We start from the raw sequence: 22,199 nt of genomic DNA on the forward strand, positions 1-22,199 counted from the left end.
TTTGTAGTGGACATTTATGAACAGATCTGTACACAGAAAAGAAATAAAGCCTCGCATCCTGCTTTCTCCAGAATCCCAGCAATTCCCTCTGCCTTCCAACTATTCGCACAGTGATTGTTTGCACATTTCACTGAGATCATATGGAGACATGGGGATTCGAGCTGTCATCAGGACCTGAAGCTTTCACACAGGAGGTTCTTTTCTCTTCTGATCCTAGCGGTGACTGTGTGGGCTTAAAGATGAACAGCTTCTCCCCATACGAAGCTCCACAGATGAGAGCAAAGCATCAAAGTTGTTTGTGGAACATCAGCATTATGTACAGGGCTGGGCAGGTTTTCCTGTGACACGGACATTTTCCCATTGCGTTAGGAAGAACCACAACACTCACACGGTTTTCCTAGGGGGAGCAAAATACAACAGTCAGATCCTGCTATCCTAAGAGAGCCGATCAGGGCACTTACTTCAGTTACCGAACATCTGCATTCAAATCCTTTCTTTGCTTCTTTCACACCACAGATGGGAATGTGGGTTTCCCACATCCCAAGCTTGTGGTTTTACCACCAGGCTACTTGTTCTTTGAAAGCAGGTTTTTCTTTTGGTTTTCACATCTGCTCATGCGAGACGGTCTGCTTAATAAGCAATGTGAATCACTCCGTTTTAGCACTCATCTGTGAGATGATTGTGTATGTTACGCTGTCATGTATTTCCATGAGTTTTAGAAAGTCTAGTAAGAGCAATGAACACAAAACTGACCAGATTACTTATGTCTAAGGACAGAGGAGAAACAGGGATCGTATGATACTTACCTTCATTTTCTCTGCAGTTCATAACAACATATACCCTCCTACTGCATATATGAATCCTTACACAGTCTTCCATAGGAGCACAAGGACTTCCATCACTGTGTTCAATGACAGAAAAAGCTGATTTCCAGAACACAAGGAGAGCAGCTCATCCGATCTTTCCTAGGCAATGCCTGCAAAGGCAGCATTCTTCACACAACTGCTCAAAGATGTGTTTGCTATCTGTGCCAATCTTAACCCCTCAGCACCAGGGAGCAGTGTTAAAAAGCAGGCAAGGGGGCTTCAGCATATTTGCATGAGTTAATCACAGGAACACGATTTCCCAATGAGATGGCACCAGTCCCAAAGGGTTAATGGCTTTGCTGTTCAGATGGGTACGGCCCAGCATCACACCGAGAACCAAAGGAGCTGGAAGTTGGGTCGCACGCGGTTGTGGAGAACAGAATTCCAGCCTCTCAGATTAAATCTCGATGGCCAGATGTGTATGCACGCTGAGTTTATTTTTCACCTTCCATTTTAAAGAGGGAAAGCAAAACGGCTCCAATTAATCCCTGGTGTAAGCCAGTCAGCATGGCTGCAGCCAGCCCCACAGCTCCTTCATTAGGAGCAAGCTTTGCCACCTGACAGGATCCCACCACTTTGGGTGCAATGTGTGTGTTCAGAGGGCCCCGCGTTACGTCTCCTCAGTTACCAGGCATTACGCTTTTGGCCCTTTGGTAAGAGAAGAGGCTTAATTATGCAACTGTCGGCTCGTTTAACAACAAGGCAAAGCAAAACATCGATGTTCGTTAACTTTTGGACCGAGCATTTTGGTGTTCTTTTGAAATCAGCCAGCGCTCAGTGGTGGGGTTGAACTCTTCAGGGTTCCTGAGCTTCACGGCAGCTCGGGGCGGCCCGTCCGTCATTTCTCCGACCGGCTGCGGATACAAACGCTCGATGTTACGTTTGCTGAGGCAGCGGTGTGGGCCCAGCAGCAGCCTCGGCCTCTGAGGGCAGGGGGCATCGCCCCGCTCGTTGAGAGCAGCACCCACACCACCCTCCGCCCTCAAACCGAGCTCCCCTCGCTGTGGCTGCGCAGTGAATCCCCGCCTCCCGCCCCTCCCGGCCTTTCCCACCCCCGGCCGCGGGCGGCTGAGGCGGCGCTGCGAGGGGAGGGGCCGGTGAGCGCGGAGCTCATCGATCGGACGGCCCTCTCGGCGCTCGGCTCCCTCGGCAGCTCCAGCCCCAGCCCTCCCCGTCCCCCGCCATTTCACACCGGGACGGAAAGGGACGCGGAGCGGGCGGCCAGGGAGACGCCGGCGTGCTCCCGCGGCCCGCGCAGCGCCGGGCAGGTACCGGTACCCGAACCCCCGGGACGCGCTCCCCTCCCACCCCCTCCTTCCCTCGCTTCCATCCCCCACGCTGAGGCGGGGCGGGAGAAGCGGCTCCCCGTGGCCGCCCCCCCTCACCCTCGGTGCCGCTTACGGCGGGGAGCGGTCGGACGGCGGCCCTAGAGCGGCTCGCCCTGCCTTCCCCGCCGCGCCCCGTCCCCGCGGTACGGCGGGACAGGTGGCCAACGCCCTCCGGGAGCCCGGCACCTGGTGCTGAGTCAATCCCGCTCCTCGCACCGCTCCCCTTTTCCTCCCCTCCTCGCCTCTTATCCCACCCGCGAGGCCGGCTCACAAACTTAAGCGGCCCGGCTGGCTCCGCGCTTGGGGGAGCCGGGGCGGGGAGGGCGGCGGCCGGGCCGCGGAGGTGCCGAGCCCGTGCTTAGCCCGTGCTAGCGCCCTCGCAGCGCTGCGGAGCCGGGGCTGGGCGGACGGAGGGGGAAGAGGGGAGAGCTGAGAGCCGAGAGCCGCGGCCTCGTCCCGCCGAGCCTCTGCGGGCAGTCGTGCCCTGGAACTTGGGAAGAAAGCGGTGCGGAACGAGAGCCCTGCTCAGTGTGTTCCAGCCCTCGCTGCGCTTCTGTGCGATTCTATCCGAGGAATCTCTTCCCTTCGTGGCTTTTTGTCCTCTCTTTCCGGGAGGGAACCGCTTTCCGGTAGTAGTAAAGGAACGCGATGGTGAATGAAGCCGCACCGACGGCATCCTCACTGCTCCGACCCCCGGCCCTTTCTGCCTAACGCTGCTTTCTTTGCCTTCAGGTCTGCTGAAAAATGACAGAGTATAAGCTTGTTGTCGTTGGAGCTGGTGGTGTGGGCAAGAGCGCCTTGACAATACAGCTCATTCAGAACCACTTTGTGGATGAGTATGACCCTACCATAGAGGTAAACGCCTTCGTCTTAGCTTCGTGTGGTGGGAGGTTAGCAGTGCTGTTTGCTGTTGGATGTTACTGCAAAAACACTACAAAACGAGGCTATATTAAATCCAAAGTGAGGAATAGCATCACACTGGCATTAGTGAACTGCTCTACTTCTTGAGCTGGCTGCGGAGCAACAGCTGCAGTGAGAAATGAGCAGTTCTGTGAAGTGGAAATGTGGTGTGTGTTAATTGCTGTGTTGTGTTGGACACTTTGAACGTGAGTTTATAGGATCTTGGTAAGAAGGAACTACTTGCCCATTTCTATTAGAAAAAAGGGTGCCAAAACTCGCTGTAGCTCCGCGTCAGCCTCTTAATATCAAAATGGAAAGTCACACGTAAGGAGAGATTTTACTTCTGAAACGCGTGTGTCAGGCTTTCTCAGCTCTTATCACCAGGATCTGTGTCACATGGTGAGGAATGTGTTCTGGGATTTTATGCTGAACGAGGCAAAACATTTGGAACTCGATATTATATCTTCTTTTTCCCAAGCAGTTGTGTGTTTCTATGTGTCTAGAAAGAGATGTAAGATAGCTGCTACAGTGTAATTCTTTGCAGTACATGGCACAGCCCTTCAGAATCTGAAAATCTGTTTAAACTTAAACACTTCTGTTATTTTAAAGACTTTTAATGAGTAGGCAGGTCTGGCCTTGTAAATATAAGAAAAATCCTGGTGTTGTCTGAAATCTCCTGTGGGTAGTTTTGATTTAATAACCTCAGACCGTATAAAAGGAGAAATGACATTATAATTTACCCAAGATTTTTATGTTCCCAGCACTGGAACTCTGTAGCTTATGACTTCATTTATATGTTTACGCAATGAGGTGCTTCCAAGCTCACTTGAAGGGATCGCAGGGGCATAAATCTGGGCTTAATGTGGTGACTCAGAAATGGCTTTGGAGTCATTCTCAGGTAGATATGAGTGAAAGGAGCCTTTGCCCAAAGATGGTAGAAGGCTGTTTTACTTCAGTGGAGTGCAGGCCTGAGTTGGTGTTCCCCAAAGAGGGATGCATCGGTCTGTGTTTGGGATTACCTTAATGCTCCTGTGTGCCTTGTCTGTCTGATCCTTGCCGAAGGTTTTGTGGACATATAGGAAGAATAGGAAGGTAGCTTTTTCAATCATTAAGATTTCAAATCTGAAAACAAAACAGTGTCAACTGTTCTTAAAAAACCAAGAAACACAACACACAGCTCATTGAGAGGAACAGGCAGAATGGGATTTGAGTTTTTGTTGCAGAAGGGACTAGCAGGGTCGCTGGTAAATGCTTGTACTACTTGCTCATCATCCACGTTTCTTGGGTTAGAGGTATATTTACATATTGCAGAAAGTGCTGTTGAGGTTCTACATTAGAAGCTGCCTGTATAAATAGCTTAGGAACGCAAGTACTTAAATGTCAGTATCCCTAAATCACTTGAGGGATTTTTGCTAATCAGCAAGGTGAGTATTTAGAGGAATGCTAAAGGCATTTTAATGATAATAAAACACACAGTTCTTGAGACACTGAATTCTAGAATGGTGGCTTTTAGTCAGTAATGGAGAGGGCAGGTTGTCTGTAAGGCTGTGGTGTGGTCTGCAGTCAACCAGTATGGTTTTCTGGGAGAAACGTGTAGCTGAGTGGATTTTACCTGTATCAACAACTTGTTGAATGTAACACTATTAGTCTACTTGTGCTCAGCCAAGAACTTGTTGGGAGTTACAGTTGCTATTTTTGCCTTGTGAATCCTGAGACCTTGTGGGTGGGTGTTCTATCTTTCTACCACCTTGTGTGCTCATGGTGTTACAAAATAATCATGGTTGAGTTTATAGGGAATACATACTTCATTTGCTGTGGGGCAGTCTGTCATTTGGATAGGCAGATGGGTTCCAGCTAGTGGGCTTGTAGTTGGGTTTAAACGCTTCACTTCTTGCTATGGCACAATCCCCTCAGTAGGATTCGTGTGTGTGGTTCTAGCATGGGGCTGTTGAAAGAACAGTAGCTGTAGAGGCTCACTTTCCATGCAATAGGAGGAAATAAGGCTACAGTTGTTGTGACCAATAAATAAGTGGTTCAGTAGTGTCACAACTATTATTTTTCAATGACTGCTGTTTCTTCTATTGCCACATGTTTGGTTGTTGCCAAAACATACCTACTCCAAAATGATGTGTTTTGGAGTAGGCAGAGAAAAGAGCTGAGTGCTTGTTGCATACCATGGATTCCACACCTACCTGGTTGATCACTTGTTTTAAATCTTTCATGATAACCACTGTGAAACCCATCTCTTCTCTAATTCTTACACTGCTCAATCAGTGTAAGAGGAAAAATAATCTGGTTATTTAACTAGAGATGCATTCTCTAACGTTCACATTCGTACTTTTTTTTCAGTGGAATAGAATTAGTGAGTGAACAAATGACTTACCTGCTTGGGAAGCTTCACGTCTCACTATCCAGTCAAAAAAATATGCATTTACTTTTTAATTTGTATCTGAATTTATAACAGTTGATGACAGGGAAAGAATTAAAATGACTGTGTGCTTGAGTAGTTCCTGTTATTAACAAATACGTTTGTTGTGTTTATCACAACTTCATATCTTACTTGAAATGGATGTCAAAACACGTTTATAGCCAAGCAATTTTAAGTGGGTGTTGTTTTTTTGCCCTAAGTGTGTCCACTCACCCTTCGAGATCTGGCTTCATGCACAGAGCGGTTGGACTGGTGCCCTCTACTGGTCGACATTCGTTAAGTCTCTATTTGCAGTATCTTCTGCGATCACTTCGAAATCATTTCTTTTTACAGTGCCAGCCTATATGTGCTAACATTTAGGTCATGTTTTCAGTGTTTTGGAGAAGGAGCAACCCTCCTTGTTGGCCGTCAAAGGGTTTTTCAATTGGATTAGCAAAATCCCTCGAGTGATTTAGGAATACTGATATTTAAGTCTGTGTTTTTTCCATGACCTGTGCACTCGTGGAACTTCCACCAATATATAGTAGTAGCTTCACAGTAACTATGATATTATTTAATCATTGGTAGAATGGATTCCTAAAACAGTAGTTACTCTCCTAGATGGTTTTTGTTTTATTTTTAATCAGTGGATTTTTTTTTCCGATAAACTCAATTTGTGACAGGAAGCTGAGCTACCATCATCTGTTATCGGTACTTGTTGTGAACAAATGGGATTATTGCTTCTTTAGCATAATTTGTGTGGTTTATATTTTTTATGGCTTGAAAGGTCAATAACAGTAGGCTGTGTGATTAATTACATTAAAACTCTTTGATGTAGGTAGTGTCTGCATACTCAGAAGTGACAAGTTCATATTTGGAGTCATGTGGAGTGTAGAATTTAATTTCTAGTTTGCATTTTGTTTTATGTATTAGTCCTATATTAGGTGCTTTTCCATTGCCCTGTCTTCCAATGTGCCGTGAAGTTGCTGGATTTCAAAAACATCATGAGAAGCGTTTTTTTGTTGTTAAAAGGGAGTCTGCCTGTGTGTTGGGTTCTGCTATTCTGTTTTGAAGCAGAGGACCACTAAGATGAGCAGAGGGCTGGAGCGCCTCTCCTGTGAAGTAAAGCTGAGGGAACTGGGATTGTTCAGCTTGGCAAAGGCTCTGGGGAGACCTCATAGTGGCCTTCCAGTACTTGAAGGGAGCACAGGAGAGGGTACAACTGTTTACAAGGGTGAACAGTGATAGGACAAGGGGAAATGGTTTTAAACTGAGATGGGGAGGTTTAGGTTAGATATGATGTGGAAGTTTTTCACACAGAGGGTGGTGACGCACTGGAACAGGTTGCCCAAGGAGGTTGTGGATGCCCCATCCCTGCAGGCATTCAAGGCCAGAATGGATGTGGCTCTGGGCAGCCTGGTCTGGTGGTTGGTGACCCTGCACATAGCAGGGGGGTGGAAACTGGATGATCATTGTGGTCTTTTTCAACCCTGGCCATTCTATGATGATTCTATGACAAGTATTGTAGCAGCATAGCTAACCTAACCTGGAGTTTTTTGGTTCATCCTGCACTATTTTTTTTCCCGAACTTGTTAAATTTGTACAGTATGGTAACGTTTGAATGTTAGCTGCAGTCTGTGTGGGTGGGTATTCACTGTGGAGCTGGCTGGGGGTCTCAGCAACCTGAGCTGTTAACGTGGTGGTTCAGTTTTCTTACAGTGCCAAATGGGGTTTTTTTTAGGTTTGACTTTTTGCAGGGGAGAGGGTGGGAAAAAAACAACAACTGAAACAGCCAAATATTTATCCTCTCAGTAACTTGGTAGGAAAACACGAACTTGAGTTCTCTCTCCCACATCCTTAAGTCTTTTCCACCTCAGATCCTCTCTTCTACTTTTCTTTCAGAGTTGAGCAAAACAACCGTCTCAAGGCATTCCTTGCTTGTCTACCTGTGCTGTGCTTTGTGCTCATGCAGCTTTGCTGCTGCTGGTGCAGCATACTAAAACTAGCACTTCTTGCAGGAAGAATTTAAAGATAATTTTCTTTGATGAAAATTACTTAAAGCTTTTGTTTAGAGCTCAGCTGTGGGGAGCTGCTATCTGCCTGAAGTGATGAAGCATGCAGAAATTCGGATTTTTAAGGTAGCAGTTAAATTGTAAGAAGAAAATGAAATGGGTTTTTTCTGACCATTGCAATGGCAGAAGTTCTGTTAATACACTGCTGACCTGTGACACAGTTGATAGGATGTACAAGATCTCCAATTGAGTCGGAGTGACTTGGGATAAAGATGGGCAGGCTTTTTTCCGTCTCGTTTAAGCACCGAGATGGAACATTAACCTTATTTGAAACTACATTGGAACTTGTGTATTTCTCTCAGCTTCTGTATTTCTATCCACTTAAACACTCAGTTTGTACTTCTGTGACATAAATACTTCCAGAATCACACTGGAGCTGAACTTGTATCTTAAGGGTGAGAAATCAGTATCGTTTTACCTGATATTGTTGAATTACCATCATCCAGGCTTGAGATAAATGAGAGCCCGGCACTTGTTTACTTGAACATCCTGATTCTATACAGCTGTCTCCTGCTTGATTTTAGGATTGGCAACAAGAAAGAACAAACTTCAGTGTTAAAAAACAAACCAAACCACCGAATTAATAAAGTGCACAGTACATAGTGCTTAAAATCGATGCAAAAGAAGGAAGGTCGTTCAGAATTCATCTTGAAACTGGCTAGAATTGCAGTTTCAGCTCCTCTCACAGTAGCTTAGGTTTGTTTTTTGTAGGGTATTAAAAAGATCCTGCTTATATAACAAGAACACAAGCAATATTATGTTAATCTCTAGCTGAAGGATCTGGAAGGTTATGCCGTGATTTCCTCTTGTCACCTTTTATTTGCTATGAGTATTGTTTACTGAGAATAATTTGTGGTACTCAGTGACATTTTTAAAGTTTATTGACATGGACTTATCGTAATAGAGAGTGCTTATAGAAAATAGAGGTTTGGATGAAAAAATAACACTCACGTGCTCCTGTTATTGCTATAATTATGTGCTTACAGAGGCCTAGCACCGAAAGGCATCACTTCTAGCTGCCTGGGACTCTGTACAGACTTCAGCTACTTGAATCAGTGACCTGAAAACTTTTGAGTTGATGGTGTTGAAATAATTTGTTCCAACATCTCTCGGAACCTATCAGGGCTTTTGTGTGACTCTGTGCTTTGTGTTGCTGTGTCTCGTCTGAAGAACTTGAACTTCAAATGTATTGACTAAGTTTTGGTTATTTAATAACAAACATTATATGCGGCTGTTTAGGGATACAAAACAGCTTTTTCTGCCTCAAACTCTGAAGGCTTCTTATGCCTTACTTCTTTTTCAGAGGTGTAGATTTTTGACGTAGTTGTTCTGCTTTGAACTCTCTCTATTATTTTGCACATTGCTGTGGCATGATGGTTTTATTAACATCCATAGAATGAAGGTCACATTGCACTTAGTTTTCTTTTGTTGTAAATGGAGTAAGCTTATAGTTAAATCGTTTAAAATCAGGATTAGAACTTTCTTCAATTCTCATATGAACAAAGGGAGAGGCTTTTGATCTGGATCCAATTTATACTTTGTGTCCCTTTGTACAAGATGAGAAATAAGAGTGCAGTGTGTATGTGCACACGTGCATACGCGTGCAGTACTGCTTGCTGAAGATGCAGGATGCAGATCAGAACAAGTCCTTCCAGTGGTATTTCCATTTCTGGGTTAATATCTAAACATAAATATGGACTACCAATGTTCTTATGCTGTCATTTGCCTATCTGTAAAATTGGATTATCAGTGTTTTCAGTTATGATCAACTTCCAGTAAACAACTTTAATATCTTTAGAGCTATCTGTGCTTATAAACTTTGTTTATATTTAACTGCCTTGTTTTTTCTCTCTCGTTTCTTTAGGATTCCTACAGAAAGCAAGTAGTAATCGATGGGGAAACCTGTCTCTTGGATATTCTTGATACAGCAGGTCAAGAAGAATATAGCGCAATGAGGGACCAATATATGAGAACAGGAGAAGGCTTTCTGTGTGTATTTGCTATAAACAATACAAAATCTTTTGAAGATATTCACCATTATAGGTGTGTATGCTGAAAGATAAATGACTAACTCTTGTATTAGCTGCGTGGGTTGCTTGCTTTTACACTGGATAATGAATTGACCTCTCATGAAATAGCACTTAAAGGGAAATTTGCAAATTAGCGATGCTGCAATTTACTTGTCCATTTGGAAGTCTGTAATTTTCGGTAATTGAAAATCTGTTGTTTCATTCTGGAGCGGAGCAGGCAACGAATTTGAAAGCTCTTCTGTTATGGATGAGCGTGACTGCCTTAGTTGGTGTTATTTATATAGTAAGAAATTATCTGAAGGTAAATGCTGCTTATCCCATAAATAAAAGTTATAGATGGGAAACTTACACAGTTTAAATTTCACAGACGATATGTTGTTAGCCTTTCTTCTCTGGGGGAAGAGGAGGAAAATACCCATGCAAGGGTATTTGGATACATAAGTGGGTGCTTAAATGGTAACGTGTGGGCTCTGATGCCTTAATGAAAAAAATAACAAGGATACCCATATGAAATTTCACATCCAGGACGATGGCTGACTGAGTTTGTTAACAATTGAAACTCATCCTTGCTTGATGTCAGCTACACTAAAATGGAAATAGAAGCAGTCTCTTCTTTTATTAGCAGTACCAGGGCAGTTATAGCTTCATATTCCATTGAATTCTGCTTGGGAGTTGTGTTAGAAGACAAATCCCACTGAAGATCACTGATTTTTAGCAGCATAAGTTTAAGGTTGGTCCCAAATGTATAAGTTAAGCTATTCCAAGTTAGGTATTGTAAGGGTGGCTAATATAAAGATGTTAACCAAGATGGTGGTAAATAGTCAAAGGTTATTAGCAAAGGAAAACTCACCAATGTCAATGCCTTGACCAGAAAGCCGAGGCAGTCTCCACTGGGGAGCAGTCTCCAAGAGATGCTGCCTCAGTGGTGGTCAGCCCTTAAATGAGGTCTCAGAGGAGGTGGAGTTGAAGTCCACCCCTTCTGGGAGCACAGCTACATTACTCTTACCTGTGCTCCTACAGCTGACCCAACACTTGCCTCAGCTGATTAATCAGAGGTTCAAGCTGTGATTTCCCATACAGGTATTTACATGCTGTTGAGTTTATGTTGCTGTACAGCATAGGTGTGACTTGCTGTAAGTAGTAACCACAAACTCAACATTTACTTTTAAACAGAAGTTGCCCATTTAGTAACAAATTGAAGTTGCTGTTCTTCACTTAAGGTGAGATGGCACGACAGTTTGAGGTAATCAGAGTGAGGGCTGTAGCTGTCTAGATTGCATAGCTTGCAGTTCAGTTCATTTAGTAGTGTAGTTGTTGATTTGAGTAGCTAAGCTGGTAGTTTGGAGTTCTCAAGTAGAGATGACAAATTTGAATTATCTATTGCTCTCAGTAAAACACCCTACATCTCTCTTCATTGCCTAACCAGATTGTTAGAAAGGAGTTTCCTCTGTCTGTAGAGGAGGAAGGAAACGATAAGGTGTTGACATAAGGCAAAAAGGAGTGTGAAGTTTGTTTTTCAAGTTTAATAAAGAAGCATTTGTAGACTTGCACAGGAAGGCCTTCTGTGTTTTAACTCAGTACTATGAGTTGAATGCAGGAGTTCCTCCTGTGCGTTCACATACCTACAGGTGACTTTGAAGACTGAAACTGAATATTTCTAAATAAATAACTGAGAACATTGACAATATTAGTTAAGGAGAAGACTTACAGATTATTTAAGAGAAGAAGAAATAAATGATTGTTATTTGAGGTTCTTTAAGTACATCTAAATGGTATTGTGAAAACATTTTCTAGCTAGTCATTGAAAAGACACTGTACCAGATTTCTCTTGTCAGAGAACCAGGCCAGTGGTTTTTGGAGTTTTAAATCCCTTTATCTAAGTTCAGAGTTTATAATGCTGACCTAACCTGAAAAACACAGCACAGGCAGAGGGCTTTTGACGGTTTTATCTCAGCAAATGAACTGGGTATTGTAAGCCTAAAGTATGGGAGATCAGTAGTAAGATTTGTACTGGAGCTGACATTAACTGTTGTTCCTGGGGAGAGTTATTGTGTAGTGACATGAGAAGCTGTGGCAGTTTGGCTTCCTGAGCACTGCTGGTAGAAACACTTGGTGCACCATGCCAGCCTTTTCAGAATAAAGTAATAAATGTGGTGGTGACAGGACTTGATCAATGTATTTATTTTTTAGTAGCTTCTTATAGTGAATGTGCATTGAGTTAACATAAGGAATGATGCTGAAATGCCATAATTTCATTTGTTTTAGTGTTTTATAATCTACTGTATAAACTAGCAATATCTGTTAAATTAAATCTTTTTTTTTTTTTTCTTTAGGGAACAAATAAAAAGAGTTAAAGACTCTGAAGACGTCCCAATGGTGCTAGTAGGAAACAAATGTGATTTGCCTTCCAGAACAGTAGATACAAAACAAGCTCAGGATTTAGCAAGAAGTTACGGAATTCCTTTTATTGAAACATCAGCAAAGACAAGACAGGTAAAGCTCACGACTTCCCAAATCAAAATGTAGAGCTCTCAGCTCAGTTTTCATCAAGTTAATCACTCTGAGCATTACCGATCTCTTGGTTACACCAATGGATGTATTTCTTCAGAGCAGAAATTCACGTGGTGTCTTTTCTTTCTGTCAGCTCTCTGACTACTGATAATTGTTTATTAATTTGTGATTCGCTTCTGTTGCGCAAACTGAACGAATGAGAGCTGGGCTGCTGGTACTCTCCACTGTCAGTTGCAGAATTCTTATGCTAGGCTTTATTACTGTAAAAAGTACCCCATTTAGAGGTGAAATGTTTGGTTTTTCTCATCTGCAAGAGGATTATGCAGACAATGCTTTATTTATTCTATGCCTTTCCCTTAATAACAAAAGAAAGAGTCTTTTAAGGTGTTGATTTAACATTAGTGGAACATGTTTCATAAACCTTTCTATAGGTAAGTGATTAACTGTAAATCTTTTTTGAAGCTGCAGATGGTGTAGAGAGTAGGTATTAAGAGGAAATTCTTTACTATTCTTGGCTCAGAGGGTGTTGAGATGCTGGGGCACGGGCTGCCCAGGGAAGATGTGGATGCCCCATCCCTGTAAGTGTTCAGGGCCAGGCTGAATGGGGCTCTGGGCAGCCTGAGCTGTTGGGTGCGGTCCTGCCCATGGCAGGGAGTGGAGACAGGTGGACTTTAAGGTCCATAAGTTATTCCATGATTTCTACGAGGTGAATTGATTTCATCAAGTCAAGCCTTGTAAACCTTTAGGGCACGCATTTGTTTACTGTGTTCTGCTGCTGTAGGTGGAAGAGACAGTGTTGTGTTAGGGCTCTTTCAGGGTTTCCATAACTCTTCTGTGGGACAGTGGTGGTGGTATATCTGTACTCAAGAGAAGCTATACAGTATAAATGAAACTGGTTCTGTACTTAAGAAACTATCCTATAATAATAATAGGTTTGTGTTGGGGTTTGATAGTCCCTGTTCTGCCACAAAAACACACTCAGCAGGTTTGAGAGGTCAAATAACTTGTATTCTCTGCCTCTTCAGAAGTATTGCATGTGAGCTGCGAATTGGTATATAGGTGTAGCAGAAAAAGGCAAATAAGGGCAGAGTGCTGTGATTTGAGTAACATTGTGCATCTGCTGAATAGATGGAGCTGCATCACTTGACAGAAATTCTTCATAAATTATCTTTAGATTAAAAAGAATGACTATTTTATTAGTGTAAACACGCTGCACCCACCCAAGTTTCTGACAAGTTGAGACCTGGACTGATTACTGAAACTTTGCTGAGGATTCAGTGGAATTCTAACTTCAGGCAGTAAGGAAGAGCCTGTAAACCCTTGTCAGGTAGAGTGAGGAAAACAGAGCTACAGAGCTTCAATGGCTGATGATCAATGAGGCAAAAGAGAGAGTGTGGCATATAAATGGTCTGAGTAATTACAGTGGTTAGAAGGTCCTGCATTAGTGGCTGTTACTGAGATGTTAAGATAAAAAGGAAGAACTCTGAAATTGCATTTGAGGTTTGAAATACAAATTCTGTACTACCGTCTAGATGTTACTTTGTTCAGCCTGCTGTGCAGTAGTCAGCCGTTGTTTAGGAAATACTCTTAAGTTCTCTAATGAAAGCGGATTGATGAAAATGATGTAATGTTCAAAGGAGGCCCCAGTCTCAAGGTTACTCCTCCAAGCCTACCTAGTCTACCTAGTGGAAAATGTCAGTTACAAATTGCCACTCCTGTTCAATTTTCTGGTGTTCAGTTATGCAAAGCAGTATCAGCTTTATTTCTCTGTAACCCAGGGATGACTCTAAAGGTTCTGCTGGAGCTTTATACTTTCCAGGTGACAACAGTGGATGACTCTTGTAGGAACTGTTACAACTCATTTCTTGTTGTTTTCCTTAATCTGACTTCACATTTCTAGAGGTGTCAACTGAAATATTATAGAAGGGAGCTGGCCTTTGGTTTTTCAAAGCTGATCTTTACACCCTCTGCAGATGAGTAGAAAAACCCAAAAAGCCTTAGATTTTATGGTGGAGGTACCTACTGGTCTCTTTTGGAAGGTAACATTCCCAGAGGCTGAACCATTAGATATGTTTATTTTACAGTGTAGTATTAACACTGGGCAATTAGGAGGTTTATTAAAAGAGTAAGGTGGAATGGAATTGAAAGAAGAACCTGATCTTTAAGTACAGCAAACTCAAATATTTGTATATGTGTGTATTGTGACTTTTAAGTCGTGTTAACTAATATAAAATACTTGTATGCACATATACCTTTTTCCAAAGTAACGCTCTGAAGTGGGGATGTGGAGGAGTCAAACCATTTAATGAGCTGGATGCGACCCATAGAATATATTTCTAGTAGGCAGAATTCAGTCCTTGGTGTAAAAAAGCAAGTATAAATAATATGTATATATGTGTATGGAGAGAGAAAGAGTGAGATGTGTCTATACATCTGATCCTTTCTGTGGCTATATGAAGAACTTGTGCCATGGGCATGTGTCGCTGATGGCCTAATAACTTTGACAGTCTATAGAGGGCTGAAGATTATTCAGCAGCAGGAACCTTCCTACTCTTCCATTCGTGCAGCTGCTGGCGCTCATGCCCTGCTGGAGTGCTCCCCGCTTTCCACTTGCTTTTGGCATTCCCTGTGTGCACCAGCTTTGGTGGAGACCAACAAGAAGCAAAAGGGCTTCAGAGTGAGGGAGGTGACACTGCAGAGGAGTTACCTGTCTATTCTGTTTTGTTTGCTGAGATGCATCTTCTAAAAGACAGCGCAGTGTGCCCAGGCCTAACCTTGTATCTCTTCAAACTAATCCCGGTTTTGTTTAAGATTTTTATATAATTGATAGATGGGGCCAGAAGTAGGAAAGGGAATAATGCTGAAATGAAAGTGTTTTAAAAGTGAATGTATTTGGTTCTATTTCATTCTGACTGGTGACAAAGATGCAAACCTAACCTTACTGCATAGAAGTCACGTTGTTACCCAAACCCTTGTGTGGTGTTTTTTTCATACAAATTATCGAGTTGAGCAGTGAAGTATTAACTTAGTGGATCCTGCCACTTGGGTGTGATGGTTGTGGTTAATGGGGTGTTCTTTCTTTCCTCTTTAGCTGGAGCACTGGCTGAAGAGAATATAATGTAACTTCTATAAGTAGCACTGTCGCTATTTATCATATGTAAACCAGCGTCTGTACTGGTAGTTCTATAGCGCGTGTTGCATCAGTTATCCCTTCACAGTCCTTATGCAGAAGAGCATGAATTGTCGGGGTTTATTTTTATAGCCGTTGTTACTTCTCTCTGTCTGACACGACCTTTACTTTTAAGTTCTTTCCTGTGCATATAGCATGTAGCCCGCAGTGAAGGAAGTGAGAGAGGAGAGGCAGAGTTACCCTGCCAAGGGGATGGATCTGATATTTGTTACTGTGCCATTTACCTGAGTTATACAACCTTCAGCTGACTGTTTGGCTACCTTCTAAGTCATAGGTGTGTTGAAAGCATTACCATTGAGATCATGGGTGCTTCACGCTGTTCAAAGTCTAAACTCTGCCAAAGGATATTTTTTTGCTTCTGTTTCTGTTGGCTGGTTAATTATATTTTACACTTGTAAACCAGGCTTATTTAAGGAAGTAATATTGAAAGCTCTTAAAGGAAATTGGTATTAAAATTACTTACAAGTCCTGGCTCTCTAAAAATGTCACCTTGCGCTAATGAAATTAGCAAATGTGTTTCTTCGTATGCATTTGTTTTCAGAATGATTTCCCTCAGCACCATTCATAAGGTTCTTGATGGTGGCAGTAGTAGCAATTTCTTTTTCACTCTGTCTCTCTGCCTCTCTCTGCATTGCTAAAGCAAATCACGGCTCCTGTTGGTGGCGGGGAAGTGGCAATAAACTTAGAGTGAAGAACTGTCACCTAATTATTCGTGTGAAAGCTCCATAATCAAATTATTCATTTCCACTGCGAAAGAGTAGATTTGCAAAGCGTTGATTCTCGTGCTTTGGCACGTAGCAGCTGATCAATATCGAGTCTTTCCTCCTCAGGAATAAGTTTCCACGCCTTCTAGGAAAACATGAAAGTATGAGCTTTACTTGAGTCTGGATGTTTGTAATAGCTCCTTTATGTTTTTCAAGACCTGGAACCCAAGACTTGTCAGCTTGTCAGTACTACATGCTTACTAGGCACGTTTTGTGTAACAGGTATCATTTAGTCTTTCAATTCAGATGGCTGCAGTTCAGAAGAACTCACAAATAAGCAATGGTCTTAAATGAGGTTAGCCCACGTGTGGTTCATGCAGAGCGACCCGCTGACTGTAACAGGGAACGTTAGCTATCTTCGTTATTAGGTGCACAATAAAAAGATGAGCAGGAGAGCACCTGAAAGAAAACCTGCCATATAGAAGCTCAGGTTTTGTCTGAGTAAAGTTCTGGGATTTAAATTAATCTGTTTTCTCGACGTTCAGCCTCTTCCACTTTTATTTCCACATAATGAGCTTGTGTTAAATTAACAACAGTGTTGATCTGACTGAAGAGGCAAGTGGTGAGATCGATTGAGAAGAGATCTGCATCCCCTTTAAAAGCTGGAGCTAAACATTACCACCAACTCAACAATGGTGCTCTACTTTTCTACTTGCTGAAATGCACCAATCCTCATTATTTTTTCTTTAAATGCTTATCGTATCCTTATCTCTAAGCCATGTGCAGTCATAGCTGTGGAGAAGTAGGGTGAGAGCCTTCTCTGTTGGCCCTGGTGTGCTTGAGCAGCTGTCCGTAGCCAGAGGAAGACATGAGCAGCAGCAGGTCACAGTCTGTGTGGATGTAGTGCTTCAAGGGGCCTGACTCTGGCCTTGAGAGAAGAGCTCAGGTGTGCCTTATATGTGGATGTGAACCAAGCTTTTACACGTCATCAAGAATGAACTTGTTGCTTTGTCAGCATGGAGGAATAACTCGTCTTATTACAGTATTTAGATTGGAAAGTTATTCTGAGATACCTTTGAAGTGCTTCTTAGAAAGCGCTTTGCCATGACTCAGAAACCCATTCTGCTAAACCTGTTAGCATAATCCTTGCTTTCTTTAAAAAAAAAAAAAAAAAAAAGCTTTAAAAACAATGTTGTCTGGCATTTTTGTATTCTTAAGGGAATTTATTTCTTTATAATCTCCTATGAACTTTTTTCTACATTTTAGTAGCTGCTGCACAGATTTTTCAAAGCAAACACTTGTTTAAAGAACAGAAGATAAACAAGCTTAGTTTTCTTTGCCAGCCCAAACAGCGACAGGTTCTGGCTTTGGCTAAGAAGTGCAAATAGTGGGCTAGCTGTATGCAGGTGCCCCATAGTAACCAGTCTCATGGGGCTTTTTGTCTGCAAAATACAGTCATACCCACAATAATATGTGAAAGCATTCAGAAATTCAAGCTCCATTTTCAGCGCTGGAAGGAATGGAAGAAAATTCTCCATCTGTTCTGATTGACGGGATCTTTGGTTATCATCTCAGGACTCAATATGAACGCAGGCTTTCTGTGGGCCATCTGGATATCCACAGGGTTCTCTCAAGTAAAGCTCATAATTTTGGTGTTTTATTCCTTGCCTTGGTGTTCCCATATGGCAGGACTGTCAACAAAGCGGTTTTTAAGGAGTTGTGTTTTACAATGCAGAGAGTGGAAGATGCTTTTTATACATTGGTGCGAGAGATTCGACAGTACAGAGTGAAAAAAATCAGCAAAGAAGAAAAGACTCCAGGGTGCATGAAAATTAAAAAATGCCTTGTAATGTAACAGGGTAAGTTGTGTAATGCAATAGGGTAAGTTGCACAAGTCATTTGCCAAGTAACGCTGATCAACAATACTTTGCTAATCAGACGTTTTATGATTCACCGATTACATAATTTAAAGTATAATATCAATCAGATTTCAGTATGGCAGCCCTGAATAACACACATAGCGAACGCCTATAGATTTACTCTGTTTTTCCTAGGTTAAAAGAATACCTTTACTGCATATCACGTTCTCCATCTTTATAAACAGAGCTTTTGCTTTGTGCCTCGGGAATTTGGAGGAAAATGTTTTAACATGGCTTTACTGCAGATACTACAGAAGCTGTAGGTTCTGTACATCTTCAGGGTGATGAGCCAAGGGGAGAGGATCATAAAACTTACAGTCCTTCCGAGATGCGGAAGGAGGTTCCTTGATTATCCTTTTTTTGGAGCCTTTATAAAGGGGAGAAAAGCAGTGGTGAAGTACAACTGGAAAGAGCAGTTGCAGGATTCTCACCATCATTTTTTATACACTGCACTGCAAGGAAAAGAAGGGAGGGGAGGGAAGAATGGGCAACGTGTGACAAGTGCTAGTCTAAATCATTTCCATTGATGTTGGGTAAACCATCACAATAGCTCCTTGAGTTAATTCTTTGGCTCTTACTGTAAGAGTGTCGTCTGTCATTCTTCTAATGGACTGTTCAAGCAGGAGGATGATGTGGACTTTCCTATTGCTTAAAAGCTCATTGAAAAGCAGTTTTTTCACGCTGTAGAACAGCTTGCAGAAAGTGAGAGGAATTTGACTTCGGTCTTAAGAGGGCTGTTGTAACTGATGGAAGATTTCCTTTAATAAGGAGTGGAGGAGAGAATCTTCCGCAAGTTTTCACTAGATGTGCTCAGGCTTATTGCATTCTTAGCTTTTTAGTCAGGAATGGCTGCTTTGAGCTGCATCATTAGATGTCTGCTAACAACAACAAGAAGATGCTTTGTGATACTACTTGTATCAAAGCTTTGTTCTCAGGAAACTGGAAACTCTAGTCTTGAAGCTACCCAAGTTTTGCATCCAAATACCAATAAAATTAGTGCCAACAACACCCCGCCCCCCCCCCCCCCCCCCTTTTTTTTTTTTGGTAGTTATTTTAAAATATTTTAAAAGCAGCTTTTGATGAGAGTAATATGAATTAAAATTGCTTAAGCATCCTTAATGTAGCATTCTCAAAGCCAGCTTTTCCTTTTCTTGCTGTCTGCTAGTGTAGCCACAACATGAAGTGTCTTTTATTTCCATGCCCGGGTTTTTTAGTGTTACTACTAAGTCCTCGCCCTACACCTTGTTAATGGATTGACCTTGTTCTCTGAGCCCCTCTTCCTAGTGGAAAGTTTATTCCTTTTTACTTATTTACAATAACTTACAGGACTACTTCTGATAATGGGGAGTGATGGAAGCACATATCTGTAAACCTCAACCTAAAATTTCTTTTGTATATTAGGACTTGAATGCTGTTTGCTTTTTCTTTCTGTGGACTTTCCTGGGAGGAGTATAGGAAAAGTATAGGATTTTTTTTTCAGTGAAGAAATCTTTCCATATGCTAAGATGCTTTTTTCTTTATTTTTCCCTCTTTAACAGCCAGGGAGCATATAGGTAGGTCGTTGTGCCTCCTATTTATTTCTATGGCAACTGCAACAGATACAACTAACACAATTACACTATTTGAGCACATTTTCAGCTACAAAATGCTCTATTTCAACACAGTCACCATTATTAGCAATGCTTTTTCACCAGAAATGAACAAGAGCTGCATGACTAAAAATCTGTGGTAGCAAAGGTGCCTCCACTGTCACCACTGCTGAACAGCACCTCACTGTGCTCTCGCATCCTCTGTTTGGTCTCTGTAAATGTTCAGCAAGTGCTGAGGAATGTCAGTAGGTGCCATTTTTCAACATGGACAAATTCAGTGACACGCTCTTTGTGTGTGCTTCCACATCAGACACTGTTCTGTCCGACTGCCCCCCTGCTGCCATCTGTCACACAACAACAAAATGGAATGGAGTGCTGGTGGGAAGGTTCAACCTCTGCTGCCATACCACCATCTGCCTGAAGTTATGGGCCAACATAGTAAAGTAGGAGGCATTACTTACAGAGCAGCCCTTGTACTTCCTTTCCACCTACTTCCATCTTTCTTTCTACTTCAAAGAGAACTGAGCTTTTACTTTTTTTCCCCCTTCAAGGCAGATCTTTTCTGTCAGCAGTCAATATATTTTTTTCTCTCTTTTTTGTTGCATGCCTTACTTAAAAAACAGTCTCTGATAGAAGGCTGTAGCGCTTGCAGTTTCTGCTCAGTAAAGGAAATGCTTCTCTTCATATTCAAATGAATTCTACATAAATGCCTTCAAGGTACTGATAGTCATTGCAGAAACTCCATGTTTGGGATGTTAAGCTGGATAAAGCATACTCCAGAATTGTTGCACTACAGATGTAGCACAGTAGTGTTGATAGCGGCATGAGAAATCCAGCGTTTAAAACATTCTGGCTTGTATTACTGTCCACTTAGTAAGACTAAATGTGTTCTGTTTCAGCCTGCTGTATATTAGATGAGCCAAGGCAAGCAGTACCTGATAACGTATCTGAGGCTCGCTCATTGTAACACATATTGCAGTGCTGCACGGTGTTCATCTTCCTTTCTTGCCTATGGTGTTATCAGATTTGTTAAGAGTATTTTGGTACCTCTTGGAATATCCAGTTTATGAAAGCTCATTAACTTACCAGTTCTTAATTAAACCTAATTTCATGATTTTTCTGTAGCACTATAGGGGTGCGCGCGTGATTTTTCTCAGGACTATGTGTGTGTGTATGTCAAATATATTTTAGAAGGCTATTTGGGGCTGTAGTCTTTAGGAATCCCAATTCCTTGAGGGCATAGGGTGATAGATTTAGGCTACTTGCCAAGTCTCTTTCATGTCTGTAACCACATAACCAGACATCCAGACTTCTGTACAGCCACTAGATACGAGGACCATACTGCACCAAAGGGGAGTTGCAGCCAGGATTGGGCTGTACCTGCAGGAACCCTGATTTTTTTCCTGTTCCCTTTGCTTAGAGTTGCCCTCTGGATAAAACAAATGCCAGGAGCAAGTTCTGTCCTATGTGCAGCAAGCTGCTCTCAGCCTCTGCCTTCCAGAGCAGTGTGCTGTAGCTCTGGGCGTACTCTGTGAGTTTTGAGTTTCGAATCCTGAGCTTGGATTTCAGGCGCTCATTTGATACAATCTCATGCTTTCTGGAAAGTCTGTACGCAATGACTCCAGTGTTCGAGGGAGGAAGGTCAGCTGCATGTAGTCCCTGACACTGAAAGAGGTAACTGGCAAAGTTGACCACCCTTGATCTTGTAGTACTAATACCTTGTGTACCTGTGGAGTATCCGCTACTTGCATTCTGATTGCATTTGTAAGGTTTAATTCACAGACTGAAAAGTGAAGGGCCTCAGTTTTTCTTCAGTCTCCACTTCTAACACACAAATATTCTAAATGTTTTCTATGTTGTATTTACCGTTTACCTTTAAAATGAATTCTGACAGAAACAAAGCTAGTAAATACCTAGTTAACAACTCTGCAAATAGAAATACAAGGACAAAAGCGAGTCATTCCCAACTATTTTGCAACATGTGCTGTGTCTGAGATTATCACCTTAGAAGGTGGAATGGAAGATTTCAGCCTTAAGCTTGAAGTCACATGCTTAAAGGGCATCAGTTTTACTTAAAATGCAGATCAAATACCTCATATAAGAACTGGTTTGAGGAGAGAAGCTTGGTCATTTGAAGACTTGAATTGCAGTCTCTGTTAAGTGCATCTTGCTTGAAGATGCTGCTGAAAGCCAACAACTATCCGTGTAATGGATGTTGTTCTGACACAATAATGATGAGCCTGAAGTGCTGAAGGGTAGTTTTGTAACAAAATGTGAGCAGTCTTGTAAAATAATATTGTGCAAAGGTCTTTCTTACACCATTCTTATGTTGTAAGAATGAAACTCTGTTGATGTAACAAACTCTATTGGTGAGGTGCTGGCACAGGCTGCCCAGAGAGGCTGTGGATGCCCCATCCCTGGAGGTGTTCAAGGCCAGGTTGGATGGGGCCCTGGGCAGCCTGGTCTAGTATTAAATGTGGAGGTTGGTGGCCCTGTGCGTGGTGGGGAGGATGGAGCTTCATGAGCCTTTAGGTACCTTCCAACCCAAGCCCTTCTATGACTGGTCCTTAATACTTTCCTCCTGATTAACTGGGATAAGAACTGCAAAACATACACTGTAATCTGTCACTATTCGTAGATCATTTCCCTGCAGTTATTGCACGTAAATAGGTCACTACAAAGT

General features: G+C 42.4%; 2 protein-coding genes across 6 annotated transcripts in view; one reads left to right on the forward strand and one right to left on the reverse strand.

The window, feature by feature from the left end:
- LOC116653759 (uncharacterized) lies at nucleotides 1–2,870 on the reverse strand. Its single transcript, XM_085517132.1, has 4 exons — nucleotides 2,866–2,870; nucleotides 2,466–2,678; nucleotides 807–2,204; nucleotides 1–397 (listed from the first exon to the last, which is right to left on the reverse strand). The coding sequence occupies exons 1-3, from the start codon at nucleotides 2,868–2,870 to the stop codon at nucleotides 1,592–1,594; spliced, it is 831 nt and encodes a 276-aa protein (XP_085373258.1). The 3' UTR covers nucleotides 1–397; nucleotides 807–1,591.
- Nucleotides 2,050–22,199, forward strand: part of KRAS (KRas proto-oncogene, GTPase) — a 24,493-nt gene continuing 4,343 nt past the window's right edge. Inside the window, exons 1-6 of one of the 5 annotated variants that reach the window (XM_085541916.1) lie at nucleotides 2,050–2,134; nucleotides 2,927–3,049; nucleotides 9,438–9,616; nucleotides 11,937–12,096; nucleotides 17,744–17,859; nucleotide 18,208. In XM_085541916.1, coding sequence (XP_085398042.1) covers nucleotides 2,939–3,049; nucleotides 9,438–9,616; nucleotides 11,937–12,096; nucleotides 17,744–17,859; nucleotide 18,208 — 567 coding nt within the window. In that variant the 5' untranslated portion in view covers nucleotides 2,050–2,134; nucleotides 2,927–2,938. Of the gene's footprint in view, nucleotides 2,824–2,926; nucleotides 3,050–9,437; nucleotides 9,617–11,936; nucleotides 12,097–17,743; nucleotides 17,868–18,207; nucleotides 18,209–22,199 lie in introns of all 5 variants that reach the window. The other 4 variants (XM_015869222.3, XM_015869213.3, XM_085541910.1 and 1 more) reach the window with 4 other exon arrangements.

Source organism: Coturnix japonica, chromosome 1 (genome assembly GCF_054131305.1).
Source record: "Coturnix japonica strain WE chromosome 1, WE-NBRP24, whole genome shotgun sequence".
NCBI lineage: Eukaryota > Metazoa > Chordata > Aves > Galliformes > Phasianidae > Coturnix > Coturnix japonica.